Here is a 17,839-nt window from a genome sequence, read left to right as displayed (position 1 = left end):
CAATGGGCTTGCTTCGCAAGACAAAAAAACCGCTAGACGAAGAGACTCGCGGAACGGATTCTTTTCGTTAGATAGATGATAGATAGAGATAGATAGAGATGATAGATAGAGATAGATATAGATGATAGATAGATAGATGATAGATAGATAGATAGATAGATAGATAGATAGATAGATAGGATAGTTTGTCATGGATGCTGACAGTTGTTATGATCAGGGGCGGTGGAAGGGGGGCGGTGGGGGTGGTGCGTCCCAGGTGTCATCACTGAGGGGGGTGACATTCAGCACGCCGCATGCCCGCAACTCCCAATCCAACACCAAGCTGTCAGGGGAAGGGGCAGAGTTGCACTGCCTTGCCAGCGACCTTCCCCCCTCCCCCCCAATTGTTTTGACAGCCCAGGGGAGGTTTGAGAGTTGTGGGCGGGAAGCACGCCATTGCCCCCTGCTCCCGGGCTACTTCCGGGGGGGGGGGGAATCCTCCCCTAAGCTGTCAAAAGAAGAGGGAAGGGAGGAAGGCTGCTGGCAAAGCGGTGTGGCCTGCCATGGGCTGCCCATTCCACCCCCATGGGCGTCTTGCCCCCTGGGACGCTTGCTGTGGTACCCCCCTGGGACACTCGCCTTGCCCCCATGCCCCCCCCACCGCGTGCTGGAGCAGCTAGCTCCATCTCTGGTTGGGATGCCCCTGTTCTCCCCAGAGAACGACAGTTCCTGGAGTAGTTTAACAGTCAGTGCCTCTTCCCAAGGAACTCTGGAAATTGTAGTTCTGGGAAGGGAATAGGGGTTTTGCCCAACATCTCTCTGCACCCTGGGAAACTACAGTTCCCAGGATTCTTTGCGGGAAGTCGTGACGGTTTAAAAGCGGGGTGATACTGCTTGAAATGTGTAGTGCAGATGGAACCTTACCATAGGAGAGGAGGGCGAAGCAATTGCACCTTCGCTTTCACAGGAAAGGTGGGCTGGAGATGTGTAAACCAATCCATTTTGGTTTCTCTCAGTTTCTCCAGTCATAAGTGCAGTTCTCCACATCCGTTTGCATCATTATTATTTTTTAAACAAAAAAATTACTCATGAAAATTCGTCAGCGTTTTAGTGGGAAAACTGCTCTTCAAAAAAAAAAGTGCATATTAGGCAAAGTGTCACAGAAACATTTTCAATAAAACGTTGAGGAATTTTCATGAGGAACTTTTAAAATAAATATTCCAACATGGATAAAAACATAAGAAACCATTTTTTAAAACTTCCCTATATAGGGCTCCCTTCAGATGACTTCCAAAGATTGTATAGTTACATATCTCCTTGGCTCGGGGGCCACACAACTCCATACCCTCCAATATTTATCTGATGAAAATAGGGGTGTCCTACCAGACCCTCCAACATTTCTCTGATGAAAATAGGGATGCGCTAAGGAAACGCAGGACATTCCAGGATCAAATCATGAAACCGGGACAGCTTCTGTAAAACCAGGATTGCCTCCGGAAAATAGGGGCAACGTGAGCACATTGAATTGTGCCCAGAAACAAACTGACAACCAGCACAGCTGTTAGGAAGCAGGGGGTTACATGAGATCTACTGTAAATGGATTAAGTAAAGGTAAAGGGACCCCTGACCATTAGGTCCAGTCTTGGCCGACTCTGGGGTTGCGGCGCTCATCTTGCTTTATTGGCTGAGGGAGCCGGCATACAGCTTCCAGGTCATGTGGCCAGCATGACTAAGCCGCTTCTGGTGAACCAGGGCAGCCCACAGAAGTGCCGTTTACCTTCCTGCCTGAGCAGTACCTATTTATCTACTTGCACTTCGATGTGCTTTTGAATTGCTAGGTTGGCAGGAGCAGGGACTGAGCAACGGGAGCTTACCCCGTCACGGGGATTCGAACTGCCGACCTTCTGATCGGCAAGTCCACCCAGTAATCCGCATGCTGCGTTTTGGACCAAGAGCACCTCCATGTAGAGCGCATTGCAGTCATCCAGTCCAGAACTCAGCATGAAGCACGGAGGACAGTGGCCAAGTCACCTCTGTCCAAGAGGGGTCATAGCTGGTGAACCAGCCGGAAAAGTAAACAATTATTGGGTCACTGCCCCTGTACCTCCATTTCCTACAACTGCTGGAAAAACTAACATGTACTCAGGAGGCAAGCACCACCCTGTTTCCGTGCAAGCCCCAGGCACAGAAGAGCCAGTGTGGTGTAGTGGTAACAATGTCAGACTAAGACCCGGGAGGCCAGGGTTCGAATCCTGACTCGGTCATAAATCTCAGTGGATGACCGTGGGGGCCAACTGCAGCCTAAACTCCCTCACAGGGTTGTTGTGCAAAGCGGGCAGAGCTACTTGGCAACGAAATAAATGAGTAAACATGCCCTGCTGAGCTTCAGAGGACGACCACACTGTGTCAACTTGCTGAAGCAAGAAGTGGTAAGGATGGCATTAAACCTGGTCACCAGGGAGAGGGACGACAGCTGCACCTCTCTCCCAGTGCCTAGCGCCAACTAATCGATGGAGCTGCAACTGACGTCAGCCAAGGCTGGAAACTGCTCCCTCGGCCTGCCCTGCTGGGAGATTAAGATCTCGCTAAAACAAAGGAGAAACGCAGGTGGAGAGAAAAATAATAATAATAGTGATAAATTAGAGGCACGGAGCCAGCCGCTCGAGGTGGAGTACAATCGTCTGCCCGTCCCCCACCAGCAGGTCAACCAGCGATTCCGTCAGAGGAGGAGCAGAAATCCAACCCACCTTGGAGAGCTCCCTTGGCAAAGGGAGGTTGTGCTTGAAAGTTTAATGAATGCATATTTCCAACATTAGGTGAGAGCCCGACTATAGTGACAGATGATCCCCAAGACTGTGCCAGGCTCCCAAAAGGACAGCTGGTTGTGCGTCGGAGGGCAGACAAAAGGGAGATGCCATTTTAACAGGAGCAAGGTCTCTCTTTCGGAGGGGAGGAAGGCGGCTAAACTTGTTTCACCCAAGTACAGTGGTACCTCGGGTTACATACGCTTCAGGTTACAGACTCCGCTAACCCAGAAATAGTACCTCGGGTTAAGAACTTTGCTTCAGGATGAGAACAGAAATTGTGCTCCGGCGGCGTGGCGGCAGCAAGAGGCCCCATTAGCTAAAGTGGTGCTTCAGGTTAAGAACAGTTTCAGGTTAAGAACAGACCTCCGGAACGAATTAAGTACTTAACCCGAGGTACCACTGTAGTCAGAACCCTTCTTCTGGATCATAGGAAGCTGTCGAGTCAGAGCACAGGCCTATCTAAGCTAGTGCTGTCTACACTGACTGGCAGCAGCTCTCCAGGGTTTCAGAGAGGGTGGTCTGCCAATGCTAGCTGGAAATGCTAGAGATCAAACCTGGGACTTTCAGATCATAGAAGGGACTCTGAGGATCATCTAGTCCAACCCCCTGCAATGCAGGAATAGGCAGCTGTCCCACACGGGGATCAAACCTGCAAGCTTGGCATTATCAGCGCCACGCTCTAACCAACTGAGCTAGATGCTCTAACCACTGCACTGCAGCCCTTCCCTTACGGCACACGAACAGAGAAAGCTGCCTTGTATCGAGTCAGGCCCAAGGTCCATCTGGTTTAGTACTGTCTACACAGACTGGCAGGACGTGGGTGGAGCTGTGGGTTAAACCACAGAGCCTAGGGCTTGCCGATCAGAAGGTCGGCAGTTCGAATCCCTGCGACGGGGTGAGCTCCCGTTGCTCGGTCCCTGCTCCTGCCAACCTAGCAGTTCAAAAGCACGTCAAAGTGCAAGTAGATAAATAGGGGTCCAGCAGGAAGTAGGGCTCCAGCAGGAAGGTAAATGGTGTTTCTGTGCACTGCTCTGGTTCGCCAGAAGCGGCTTAGTCATGCTGGCCACATGACCCAGAAGCTGTACACCAGCTCCCTCGGCCAATAAAGCGAGATGAGCGCCGCAACCCCAGCGTTGGTCACGACTGGACCTAATGGTCAGGGGTCCCTTTACCTTTACCTTACACTGACTGGCAGCAGCTCTACAGCGTTTCAGGCAGTCCTAGATGGAGGGGTGGAATCTGGGGACTTCTGCATGCAAAGCAAGCACTAAGCATCTTGAATGAAAGCAAGGGGGGTGCCCACCAGACACATTCATCATGTGCCTCTATCTAAGGAAGATTCCTATGTTCCGATGAACATAGCAACCTCCCCATCAATGCTGAGCTGGACAAACATATTGGCAAGGCAGCTACAGCAATGGCTCACCTCTCCAAAAAGATATGGGGCAATGTGGTGCTAACGGCCTACACTGGCTCCCAGTACGTTTCCCAGCACAATTCAAAGTGTTGGTGCTGACCTTTAAAGCCCTAAACGGCCTCAGTCCAGTATACCTGAAGGAGCGTCTCCACCCCCATCGTTCTGCCCAGACACCAAGGTCCAGCGCCAAGGGCCTTCTGGCAGTTCCCTCGCTGCGAGAAGCCAAGTTACAGGGAACCAGGCAGAGGGCCTTCTCAGTGGTGGCGCCCACCCTGTGGAACGCCCTCCCACCAGATGTCAAAGAGAAAAATAACTACCAAACTTTTAGAAGACATCTGAAGGCAGCCCTGTTTAGGGACACTTTTAACGTTTAATAGGATATTGTATTTTAGTGTTTTGTTGGAAGCCGCCCAGAGTGGCTGGGGAAACCCAGCCAGATCTGCGGGGTATAAATAAATTATTATTATTATTATTATTATTATTATTATTATTATACCAAAATGAAGGTCTACCAAGCTTGTGTGTTGAGCCCGCTGCTATATAGAAATGAGTCATGGGCAACTTACACCCGCCAGGAGCAACACCTTAACACCTTCCACGAGCCTGCATCATGGAGATTTTGGGCATCAAATGGCGCGACAGAATCTCAAACAAAGATGTGCTCTCCCAAGCCCAAATCCCCAGCCTGTTTGCACTCCTGTCTCAGCGACGTCTACACTGGCCTGGTCATGCTCAAAGGATGGAAAATGGCAGGATCCCCAAAGAAGTGCTCTGCAGGGAGCTGGCTTCAGGCACTAGGCCTGTTGGCAGACCAACTCTGTGTTACAAAGATGTCTGAAAGCGTGACATTAACTCTTCTGTATGGGAATCCCTTGCAGATAATTGCAGTGCCTGGAGACAGTCGGGTTGTGTATTCACAGCAGTGACTAGAGGAGGAATGACTACTGGGCGGAGAGCAAAGAGAAGAAAACCCATGGTGCACCTGTAGCAGCAAAACTGGATGCCTTCATCTGCCCCGGCTGCAACAAAACATGTCTCTCCCATACCGGTCTCTAAAGCCACAGCAGGGGCTGTAACTCTCTAACGGTTTGACTTTACCCCCAAAGGCACACTCTTCCATTGTCTACAGAGACAGACGGATGCCAGCAACATGTATATTTTAGGGCAGGCATCCCCAAACTCAGCCCTCCAAATGTTTTTGGGACTACATTTCCCATCATCCCTGACCACTGGTCCTGTTAGCTAGGGATGATGGGAGTTGTAGTCCCAAAACAGCTGGAGGGCCGAGTTTGGGGCTTTATTGGCCAAGGGAGCCAGCATACAGCTTCCGGGTCATGTGGCCAGCATGACTAAGCTGCTTCTGGCGAACCAGAGCAGCGTATGGAAACGCCGTTTACCTTCCCGCTGGAGTGGTACCTATTTATCTACTTGCACTTTAACGTGCTTTCGAACTGCTAAGTTGGCAGGAGCTGGGACCGAGCAACGGGAGCTCACCCCGTCACGGGGATTCAAACCGCCGACCTTCTGATCAGCAAGTCCTAGGCTCTGTGGTTTAACCCACAGCACCACCCGCATCCCAGTGGAGGCAGTAGCTTCTGTCTATGTTTGGACACTGGGTGCCATTTCTGATTCAACCCTAATTAAACTTTAGCTCACCTATGCACAAAAATAAAAATGGATTCAGGACTGGAGCAGGAGCTGCCCAGGTCAGTTCAGAGTGCAGGATTGGTGGGGTTGGGAGTGCATGCAGCCCTAAAACTCATAAATTACCCTTTCCATATAAAATTCACAATGTATTTTGGTTTCTTCAAATTTACAAGCAGCACCGGGCACTTCCTGCTGGTGTTGTATACTTATATTTATATTTATATTTTCAGACAAAACCCCTATGTGATTTTTGGCCTAATCTGCATCTCTAGCTTTAACCAGGTGCTGTCCCAGGTTCTGACATTACAACAAAGAACACAGGTGAGGAGGCAATGCACACAGTACAGGCTTGAAATGCAGCAATCCCACCTCAAAGAGAAATCTGGGATCGTTTAAATCAACAGGAATCTAAAAGGAAATCAAAGCACATATCAACCCTCTACATCAGGCATCCCCAACCTGCGGCCCTCCAGATGTTTTGGGACTACAACTCCCATGATCCCTAGCTAACAGGACCAGTGGTCAGGGATGATGGGAATTGTAGTCCAAAACATCTGGAGGGCCGCAGGTTGGGGGTGCCTGCTCTACATGTCTCGAGAAGCTCGTCTAAACAAAAATGTTTTTTAATTAGTTTGTTTTTTTAAGGATATAGCAAAGGGGCCGGTCTGGTGTCAATATGCAAGGAGTTCCAAAGTAGATTTGTCATGATGGGGTGACACAGCACCTTAATTCTACAAATCTAAACTATTGCTAGGCGCTCATATCCCTGCCCCAAAATGCTGGGAGACTGGAGGCTCTCAACAGCTAACCCACAGTTTTTCCACTGTTATCACTGAGGTCCGACCCTCAGTACCGGATCCCCTGTGGACTTCAGTCATTACTAAAGAAGATAATCTCTATTGCCCTACCTAACAGCTCTTTGCTGATTACGCTTGATAGTTATTTATTATAAAAGATAGTTTAAAAAAGGTAAAGGAACCCCTGACCATTAGGTCCAGTCATGGCCAACTCTGGGGTTGTGGAGCCAACATACAGCTTCCAGGTCATGTGTCCAGCATGACTAAGCCACTTCTGGCGAACCAGAGCAGCGTATGGAAATGCCGTTTACCTTCCCATTGGAGCGGTACCTATTTATCTACTTGCACTTTGACGTGCTTTCAAACTGCAAGGTTGGCAGGAGCAGGGACCGAGCAATGGGAGCTCACCCCGTCGCGGGGATTTGAACCGCCAACCTTCTGATTGGGAAGCCCAAGATGCTCAGTGGTTTAGACCACAGCACCACCGCACTGTTATATACCATTAATTCATTTTTTAAAAAAATCTGAGCAGTTTACAGCAAGAATAAATAAAACTATGACAACACTGAGGAACTGAGCCTTTGCTGTCATCCTGTGGAACTCTCTGTCAGAGATTCAGCAGGTGCATTTTGTGCCAACTTTTAAACTCCTCACTCCTGCCTAAGCAGGAACTTTTTCTCGGTCCTATTTAAGCAACTAGATGTTGTTTAACCTGAGACTTCCTGCATGCAGAGCTCTACCAGGGAAGCTATATATCCTCACACTAAATGAGTTGTGGGCCAAAGAACATTTATCATCCATTTGCAAAGCAGATGACATTCATTACGTTTGCAAGCTTTGCAATATTTGCATTTCTCACCGTAAATTGGAGAGGCACAGCCTCGTCTGTGTGTCGCTTTTGCTGGGCAGGTGGCACTAAGATCTGCATCTCTGTAGTTAGAATCTGGATCAGTGCAATATGCGGGGGACTTTCAGAGTTATCTCGGGCCTCGGACCTCAACTCCGTGCATGCAATCCCTCTCCTCTGGCTATTAGAAAAGGTCCTGTTCAATAGGGATGGGGAGAGATTTGATTCAGCTCCCAGCTAGAGGTGAAATCTACCTCATTTACACATTCTGAAACAATCCACGAACCGAAACCAGGGCCTCCTTTGAACCTCACCACTCCTCTGAATTTTGCAATGCAGTTTCCTAGCCAAGTAAGTTGTGCACAAAAAAATATGTATATACTTCAGAGAAAGTGTGCATGAAAAATGCATATGCTAGCAAAAATAACATACCAAAATGAATTATATTAGGGAACTGCTTTGCAAAAATGTGTATCTTAAGCAAAAATGCACACATACATATGTACATGAGTAGACATCTGTACTAAAATGTGGATTATTTTCATGAAGACTTTTTAAAATAAATATAGCACAAAGTGATGTGGAAATGTGAAGAGCTGAGCTGAAGAATGGGGGAAATGAGACACAGAGGCTGCATAAACATTGTATATTTAAAGCAAATATAAGGAACATGGTTTCACCCAAAGAGTCCTGGGAACTGTAGTTTACACCACACACAGAGAGAGCTATACTTTGCAGCACCAAACTACAGTTCCCATGATTCTTTTAGGGAAGTTGGTCTGCTTTAAATGTCTGGCAGGTACGAAACCTCAGAAAAACCAAAACAGACCAATTCATTGATCCCTAACCCAACTGAAGACAAATCTGTTGCAAGCTGGTGTGCAAATGTGGGGAGCTGGATTTAAGTTTAGAAAAATGAGAAACTGAAATTGACAATTTGCCCATCCCTGCTGCTCAGCAATATATCCATTTCACACGCCCTCTCCCCCTTGCCTTAGCTTAGAGCCGGTGACCTCCTTCACCAAGCTGCTGTCTCAGAAAGGTATAGGACGGGAGGACATCTAAAAAAAAAAATTGCCTCCGGCAGATTCCAAAAAATAATAATAAACTGGAGCCATCTCTGGAAACGGGGATATGTTCAAACACCCACAGCACATGGGCAGCCAGCAGAGAAAATGAAAATAAAATGTCATCACCTCCAGTCGCTCAGTGTGGTGTGAACAAAATGCTATCACCCCCCCCCAAAAAAAAAAAACAATTCCGCCATGTGTCATCACCATATAAAGCACAGGTGTGGCTATGGATTCAGTTAGCAGGCCGGATCCAGTACTCGACCACATTGCCAGGTGGGCAGGGTCACCCGACTGTCAATCTCCTGGCATGATATGATGCCAGGTGATACTTCAAAGAAAGAACTGGGAGAAAGCTTAAGAGTGTCTCTTCCCCCACCCCCCAGTTCCTCCTAAACAGACCCAGCTGGCATGCGAAGCCACAGCTGCAAATAAAATAGTCGGAAGCACACTCTAAGGCAGGTACATGGAACATTTGGCCCTGCAGAGGTTGCTGAACTACAACTCCCATCAGCCCCAGCAAGCGTGGCCAATAGCCCAGGAGGTAGGAGTTGTAGTTCAGGAACATATGACAGGGCCAAAGGTTCCCCACACCAGATGTCCTTTTTTATTGTGCACTCATGTTGATTTCAGCTCGCGGTGGAATCAGGGCAGTTTTATGAAATCCTACTTTCAACAGGTTATTTTTTGTGGGGGACACACTGCTTCATTTACAATCTGTGCATGTCCTGTTACTTAAAGTCAGTGGTGGTGCAGTGATTAGCGTGTTGGGCTAGGACCTGAGAGACCAAGGTCCGAGACCAAGGACCATGAAGCTCACTGGGGTGATATTGGACTAGTCGCCTACTTTCAGCCTATCCTACCTCACAGAGTTGTTGTGAGGACCACACGTCACCTTCAGCTTGTAGAGGGCCTTCTTGGTGGCTGCTCCCAGACTTTGGAACTCCCTCCCTAGAAGAGCTGGACTAGCTCCCACCTTCTTGTCTTTCCCCCGGCAGATGAAGGCCTTCTTATTCCAACCGGTTTTTGGAAACTGACTGCTTTTAATGAAAGGGTTTGTGCTGTGCTGTTTTTATGGTAATCATCAGTATGTTTTTAGTAGATTTATATATGTTTGTTTGTGTTTTAATTATATTAATGTTTAGTTGTTTTTTAAATTATTTTTTTCTCCATGTTTTTAAGTATTATTATTTTATCTGTAAGTCACCTTGAGTCCCTGTCAGGGAAAAAGCTGGGGTAGGATAATAATAATACAGTGGTACCTCGGGTTACATACGCTTCAGGTTACATATGCTTCAGGTTACAGACTCCACTAACCCAGAAATAGTGCTTCAGGTTAAGAACTTTGCTTCAGGATGAGAACAGAAATTGTGCTCCGGCGGCGCGGCAGCAGCAGGAGGCCCCATTAGCTAAAGTGGTGCTTCAGGTTAAGAACAGTTTCAGGTTAAGTACGGACCTCCGGAACGAATTAAGTACTTAACCCGAGGTACCACTGTAATAATAAAAATAATGGTGCTCTTCAGCATGGCAATAATGCGCTGGCATTGCTGAACAACTGGGAATGCAGAATGATGTGTGGACGGTCCAGTATAACTCCACTATGATTGCACTATTGACATGTTGCGGAATACACACTCCAAAACAAACAGACAAACAGAAAACTGCCATCCTGGGGCAGCCTCCCTCGCCCACGCCTACCTAAGCATCATCACTCAGTGCTTCAACACTGGAAATGGAAGGAATGGGAACTCATTCTATAGCATCATTTGTACCAGGCGTCTAATTAAGAGATTCCTGCCGGTCCTTCTTATTAATTAGACAGCCCCATCAATCTGTGTGAAGCTTATAGCTTAAAGAACAGAAGTCTCAGCCCAGAGGATCTTGCAGCTTCAAAACTGACACAGAAGGGGTGAGGAAAGAGGGGAACGGAGGCAGTGGAGAACATGGCAACAGCAGCAGAGGCTGGCCCATTTGGGGAAATGGGGCAATGCCCTACCCAGCTCAGCCTGCCCTCAGCCAGCCCCCTTACTAACAACCAGTCCACAGGGTGGTCCTGCCAGTCGCCTTCCTCCTCCTCTTCCTTAGCCTCAGTGTTGCCCTTGTGGAACTCAAAGGAGGGTGGTGACAAGACTAGAATTCATTGACTCAACCTGTCATTGGCTCTGGCGCCACCTACTGTTGGGCTCCCTGCCTTCTGCCCTACCAGTTCCAGTGAGCAGCTGCCACATTGCTCAACACTGTGGAGAGCCACAGCCAACCAGTACTGGGCTACGTGGGTTGAGGCAGGCTCCTATGTAGCCGCTGAAGAAGAGAGACCATAATTGCAACAAGGATAGAGAGAGCCTGGGTCCTTCGGTGAGCTATTGGCATCCTGCCTTCTTACTTACAAGCAGTCCAATGGGTAGTCTTGCCTGTCACCTTCCTCCTCAGTGCCACCCTTATAATACTCAGCATGGGGGAGGATGGGGACCAAACTAGCATCAGCTGGCTTCGCCTGTCATCGGCGCCACCTGCTGTCAGGCTCCCTGCCTTGTGGCCCATCAGCTACTAGGATAGCTGATCTGAGTACAGACTTGAGGGGACCTGGAGAGGCCAAGGGTTGAACCTGTGAACTTCTTCATGCAAAGCAGCTGCTCTGCCACTGAGCTGCCATATGAACTGCCCCTTGCCCAGTTTTGAGGGTGGGTTTGTTTGTTTGTTTGTTTGTTTGTTTGTTTGTTTGTTTGTTTGTTTGTTTTAAACCATCACTGCCCATTAGCATCCCAGAAGGGAACTTTTACAAAATGTGGTGGTGTTTTTTGTTTGTTTTCCCCCCTTTCAGACACAAAAGACTAGTGCAGGTTCTGTGTCAGCAATTTCTGTGTGCCAGTAACTAAACAAGCGGCAAGGGGAAGCTTTTTGCAAGGCTGGGTTGATGCTTTTCCTTGATAAGGCCAATGACATAACCTTATAATATCTCTTTTTTTCACTTCCAAAAAGTCAAGGCTACTTAGCCCATCTGTTAAACCCAAACCTTAAGGTGGCCTTGCTAGATTATTATTTTTTTAAAAAATGGAATGGAGGAAGCTTTCAGAACAACTAGCCTACAGCACTTTGGTAGTCACTCCTGAGCATGTCTTGCTTATGGTGCTCTAAACACTGAGACATTTCTACACGTAATCTTCAACTGAGTCCTCGTAGCTTTTGGCAGAGGCTGGTTGAAGTCTAAAAGGTCCTCTGGTGGGATCCCTCCTCTGCCAATGTGCATTTTTTTCTATATCACCGAAATGTGGAAATGGCACTTTTACAAATGAGATTCATTCTGCACTTGCAAGAAATCGGCCCTTTATTATGACAGCGTGTGCACTTTGGAACTCCCTGCTCATTGATTTCAGGCTCTTTCACTGTACTGCGTTTGGCGACTGCTGCAAAACTTCTTTGTTCCAATAAGCCTGCCAAGCCATGTGATGTTTGCATGGGCAAGTCCATTGCTCTCTGGTAGAGCCTTGCATGCAGAAGGTCCCGTGTTCAATCCCCGACATCTCCAAAGAGGGCTAGGATAGACTCCCTCCCTAAATTACTCCCCAGACTGTTTACTTCAGAACAATCACATCTATTTGCAAGAGCAAGTGGACCGATGGTTGTGTGACCACTCTCGTAAAGAACATAAAAAGAGCCTGCTGGACCAGCACAATGGCCTTTCTAGTCCAGCATCCTGTTCTCACAGGAGCCAACCAGATGCCTGTGGGAAACCAGAAAGCAGGATTCGAACGCAAGAGCCCTCTCCTCTCCTGTGGTTTCCAGCAAATGGATTCAGAAGCACTGACTGCTTCCAACCACGGAGGCACAGCAGAGCTGTCATAGCTAGTAGCTACCAGTAGCCTTGTCCAATCCTATTTTAACTCCATTCAACTTGGTGAACATCACTGCCTCCTGTGGGAGTGAGTTGTTGTTGTTGTTGTTGTTGTTGTTATTATTATTATTATTATTATTATTATATTTATACCCCACCCTCCCCAGCCAAGACCAGGCTCAGGGCAGCCAACACCAGCACAAAAACAATTGATTGAAACACAACTCAAAAACAAGACTAAAATACAACATTAAAATGCAGCCTCATTTCAGCAGGAACTCAAATCAAAAACTTTTTGGGGGATGAAAACGTCAAGTCTTCACCAAGGCCAGCTATCCGGACTGGTCCTACGTGGGCCAGAAAAAAGCCAGGGAAGTCCCCAAATAGCAGTTCCATCATGGAAGGAGAAAGGAAGAGGGGAAGGGGATCAATTTGATTCCAAGCCAAAGGCCAGGCAGAACAACTCTGTCTTATAGGCCCTGCGGAAAGAAATCAGATCCAGGGCCCTGGTCTCATGAGACAGAGCGTTCCGCCAGTGTTGAAGAGGCCCTGGCTCTGGTTGAGGCTAATCTGACTCCCTTAGGGCCCGGGACTTCTAGAGTGTTACTATTTATGGACCTTAAGGTCCTCCGTGGGGCATACCGGGAGAGGCGGTCCCGTAGGTACAAGGGTCCTAGGCCGTGAGTTCCACAGTTTAATTAGGCACTGCATGAAGAAGGTCTTGGATGGCCTTCAAAGATGAGATAGGCCAGTTGCCTGACCCAACAGGACTCTTCTTTTGTTAGTGATGTACAGTGAACCTGATAATTATATGATCACATTTTTAACTATCATTCATGTTCATCCAAAACTTTCAACTCTGCTGTTACTTTGGGTGCTTCCTCGGCCATTCGTTTGGATCAGTGAGATGTGGGCACTTTTGCATGTGGCCCCTCAACAGGACAAGACTTGGGTCAACCTTCAGTAGGAAGCTTCTGACCTAAGCGTCCTTCTCTTCATCCAGACCGAATGGTCAGTCCAATAACCTCAACCACCAGCACTTCTCCCAGGTTTAAGGACTATGTCAAACATGACATTTTTCAGGCATACGCAAATGTACATGTGTGAATGCAACAGAGAAGTGTCTGCAAAGTTGTCTGTCTGGCAGCAAAGTCAATTTGAGAATCGCCTGCAGTTTTCCAGGCATCCACCAAAGACGTTTTAAGCACACATGTGAAAATGTAATGTGTGAACGCAACAAAGAAGTCGTCACAAACGCAGGTCAGACAGAAAAGTTAGTGAGAAGGACGGAATCACCTGCAGTTCTCCGCAAGCACAGAATTTGCTGCCGTGCAATGTGTAAAGCCAGCCCCAGGCAGAAGAGTTTTTCCAGTTCCCAACGCCCGTGATCCCTTTTTCCCGGGGATGCCAGACATCAAACTAGCCAAGTACATGTTCTACTGCTGAGGAACAGATCTGCAGACAAATGCCTGCTCTAAAGGAAATAACTTTGCTAAACTTTATCAAGTCAGGATCTGAGCAGTGCCTGGGACCTCCTACATATGTGTTTCTCAGTTCCATGGTAGACTGCGTCTGAACCTGGAGGTATCACTAAGCTGCCATAACCAAGAGCTGCTTGAGAAAAGAAAAGAATAAAAGCTATCAAGGCCATCGTCAAACCCCCAGTAGATGCTTCGTCCTTTACATGGCAGCCAGTCCTGACATGAACGTTCTGCTACAACAGGTATGTTTAAAGTCAGGTCTGGGGACCTAATCCGGCCCATCTGCTGGATTAATGTGGCCCCTGGGGCAGTTCACATGTTCACTTCATCAAATCTGGCCCTCCTTGGAAAAAGTTATTGTGCTACAAGAAACCTACAGCAGGGAGGGGAGATACAAGCCACTAAATGAGCATTTGCCACAGGAGAACCCACAACTGGACAAGTGTTCAGGGATGCACGTTTTACTAATTTCTGGCAAACCGAACCACGATTTTACCCTTGTAGCTTTAAGGAAGGCCCACAGGTCAGGGGAGAAGAGACTTTTTCAGTCTGAGGGCCACAATCCTTCCTGCGCAACATTCTGGGGGCCACATGCTAATGATGGGCGGATCCAGAGGCAGAAGTGGGTGGAGCAACAGAAGTCGATTCTACTTCTGTGCAGTAGGCTGATTTCTACAGGATACTTCTCTCTCTCTCTCTCTCTCTCTCTCACACACACACACACACACACACAAAAAAAACTCTCCTCCATTCCCATCCAGGCAATCAAGAGACATGATCAGGATTCAGGGACACATTCCAGCCAGCCCAAAACTCTTGTGGTGTGAAGCCTGGCTTGTGAATGGTGTGTCCTGGAAATAAGGGTGGAACTGGAGAAGGTTTCAGGGGCCAGACAGAAAGCCCTAGAGCAGCGCATTTGGCCTGTGGGCTGGAGGTTTCCCACTTCTGCCACAGCTGATAATGCCCCATTCTGCACAGCTCTTCAAGATGCAGAGTCCAGGAACTGCAAAGGGGACTTACAAGAACAGGTCAAACCAAGGCAGCAGGGCAGGTATCAGGGGTCAGGAACTACATTCAAGGGGTGTGCCAAGGTACGGTGCTTACATAGCTCCACTTTTGACCCACAGAGGTCTGGGGGCCTGATTCCACCCCTCTTGCTTGCTCCTACAAGCTCTCCTCCACCAGCCCTCTTTAAGGACCCAATCAACAGCATGGTTTGCATGGATTGGGCCTAGAGGGGAATTATAGAATCATCCTAGTCCAACCCTCTCCCATTCAGGAATCTCAACATACAGTCTCCCATCCAGTTTGAAACCATACCAGATCCTGCTTAGCTTTGCAAATGTGCCTGCTGCACCACCATAAGGTTTGCATGGATCGGGCCTAGAGGGGAGAGAAAAGCAAGGGGACACCAACGAAAAGGGGACAAGTCCACTTGGAGAGGGGGCCCACCAATGACAGTATCCACCTGTCCAGCTGCTCCCCACTACACCAGTCTGAAAGAGCCTGCAGAACAGTGTGGTGCAGTGGTTAGAGAGTTGGACTAGGACCTGGATGAGCAAGGTTCAAATCTCTGCTCATTGGCCATGAAGTTCACTGGGTGACCTTGGGGGCCAGTCTCTACGTCTCAGACTTGCCTACTTCACAGGGCTGTTGTGGGAATTAAATAAGAAGGGGAAGAAACAGGCACCTCCTTGGAGGGAAAGGTGGGGTATGAATGCAAGAAGGAAAATAGTAGTAATAATAACACACCCTCCATGCATCTAGACCTGAGACAGGTGGCAGACATGCTGCCAGCAGAAGCTGCAAAAGGCTGGGGTCCTGGGTCAAGGTGCGATAGTGCTTATGTAAACTTTGCAAAGCTGCTCAGAGAACAGGTATGCAAAGCCAGGCACAGTTGCAAATGAATAAATTGGGGGGGGCAGGAAGAAACACAGGCCTTTGACAATTGGGTGACAATTCAGATGATGAACTAAGGGGAAATGAGGCTACTCTCAGCAACTCTCAGTGGCTACTACCAGCCACAATGGCCCTGACCTCTCTCTGCTGTCCAGGCATATCTGCCTCTGCCTACTAGCTGCTGGGGACGGCAAGCAGGGAGAGTTGTGGACTTGCAGACTTCCCACAATAAGGCATCTCCGGCCAGCCACTGTGAGAACAGGGTGGTGGCCGAGATGGGCCCCCTTCGGCCTGACCCAATAGCCCCTGCTGATGCTCCCAAGTCAAAGGCCGCATGGCGCCTGTCTCATGCGTGCCGAACACGTGGATCTGGTTCTCTCTCCCTCCCCCCCCACCCCACATTTCAACCACGCGTGGCAAAAAGAGGCCCACCCCCACCAAAATCTCGCCTTCTGGGCTCCCAACAGGACTGGGCTGGGGTGAGGGGAACACTTCCAATCAGCTGCTCCAGTAGGCACCTTCGGGGTCTCTCTCTCTCTCTCTGGTGCCTCTCCCCACCTTCCCAAGAGTCCACAGAGACGGTTTTATTTTTAACTATCCCTGCAAAGGCAGCCACGACAAGAGGGAGGCTGTATTCACCGACGGCCTCCTTCTGGGGGGGGGGGGGGAGAGACAGAGGGATCTATCGTTCTGTGGCTGAGCAAGGAGAAAACCAGGAAGGAAAATTGCCCTAATGAGGGCAAGGATGGGGGAGATCCCTTTCTCTTCCCTCCCCCCTACTAAAAAAGAAAGAAAGCCAGCGACACCTTTAGGCACCTGCAGGACGCGCAGCCTCCGTGGCGCGCGCTTTCTCTCTCTCTCTCTCTCTCGTACACACAAACACACTCACAGCTACGACCAGGAACACCCCCCCCCTTCCGCGTCTCCCCGCGCGCCCCTCGGTGGCATAGCCTTCAAGGGCCCGGACTGGGGATGGACGGGGTGGAGGGGGGGACGAGAGAAGCGCCCCCTTCCCTCCTGAGCTCCAGAGTCCCCCATCCCCGCGTCCGTCCGTCCATCCCTGGACGACCCCTCACTCTCAGCCCCCCACCCTCTCGCCAGCCCGCCCGCCCGCCTGCCTCTCCGGGCCGCGCCTCACCTCCAAGGTGCGGATCTCCTTCTGCGTGAGGTCGTTGGACGTGGCGCATTTGGTGCGCAGCCCCTCCAGGTTGGAGATGCTGATGTCGATCATGTTCTGGACGAGCTCGCACTGCTGCAGCGCTTTCTGCAGGCTCAGCGGCGGCGGAGGGGGCGGCGGGGGCGGCGGCGGAGGGGGGGGCAGCAGCAGCGGCGGCGGCGGGGGGTGGCCGGGGGCCGGCACGGCGGCCTCCTCCATGGCTTGCCCCTCGGCCGCCTCTTCTTCCTCCTCCTCCTCCTCCTCCTCCTCCTCCTGGATCAGGGGGATGCGGCCGCCGGCCCGATCCCCCCAAGCGGCGGCAGCGGCGGCGGCGGCGGCGCCGCGGCCGCCCCCTCCTCGCCGCCCCCACCGCGCCAGACCTTCCCCGGTGCCGCCTCGCCCGCGCGCTCGCAGCCTCGCTCGCTCGCCCGCGATCGCCCGCCCGCCCGCCCGCCCGGCTGTCAAGCCTCCTCCATGCGAGCCTGGGCGATCTCTCCGGCAGCGGCGGCGGCGGCGACGGCGGCGCCTCCTCCCGGGGAGGGGTCGGGGCGGGGCGCGCCGGAGCCCCGGGGGAGCCCCTCGGGGCGTTCACAGGCAGCTCCGCGGGCTACGCGCGGTTTCCTTCGCCCAGCGCTCGCTGGCAGCCTGGATCGGGGCTGGGGGCTGCTCTTCGCCCGGCCCGCAGCGTTCGCTCCGCCCGGCTCCCGCATCCACACACGCGCGCACACACGCAGGCGTCCTGCCTTGTCAATCCGCGCGGCCGCGACACGCGAGGAACGGTTGCGGCGCACGCCTCGCCTGGACGGGCCCCCCAGCCCAGGAGACGTGTGTCCCCGAGACGGCTGGACTCCCGCGAGGAGGTAGAGGGGAGTTTAAAAATATAGAAACCCTCCATACTCATTTTCCT

At 50.3% G+C, this 17,839-nt stretch overlaps 1 protein-coding gene across 1 annotated transcript in view; it reads right to left on the bottom strand.

Moving 5' to 3' along the window:
- KSR2 (kinase suppressor of ras 2) overlaps positions 1-17,081 on the bottom strand; it is a gene marked incomplete at its 3' end in the record, with an annotated part of 189,408 nt that extends 172,327 nt beyond the window's left edge. Inside the window, exon 1 of the mRNA XM_081841791.1 lies at positions 16,915-17,081. Coding sequence (XP_081697917.1) covers positions 16,915-17,007 — 93 coding nt within the window. The 5' untranslated portion in view covers positions 17,008-17,081. The remainder of the gene's footprint in view (positions 1-16,914) is intronic.
- Between the last annotated feature and the right edge of the window lie 758 nt (positions 17,082-17,839).

Source organism: Podarcis erhardii, assembly GCF_964252035.2.
Source record: "Podarcis erhardii genome assembly, chromosome: 15".
Classification (NCBI taxonomy): Eukaryota; Metazoa; Chordata; class Lepidosauria; order Squamata; family Lacertidae; genus Podarcis; species Podarcis erhardii.
This window is presented reverse-complemented; position numbering and strand designations above follow the sequence as displayed.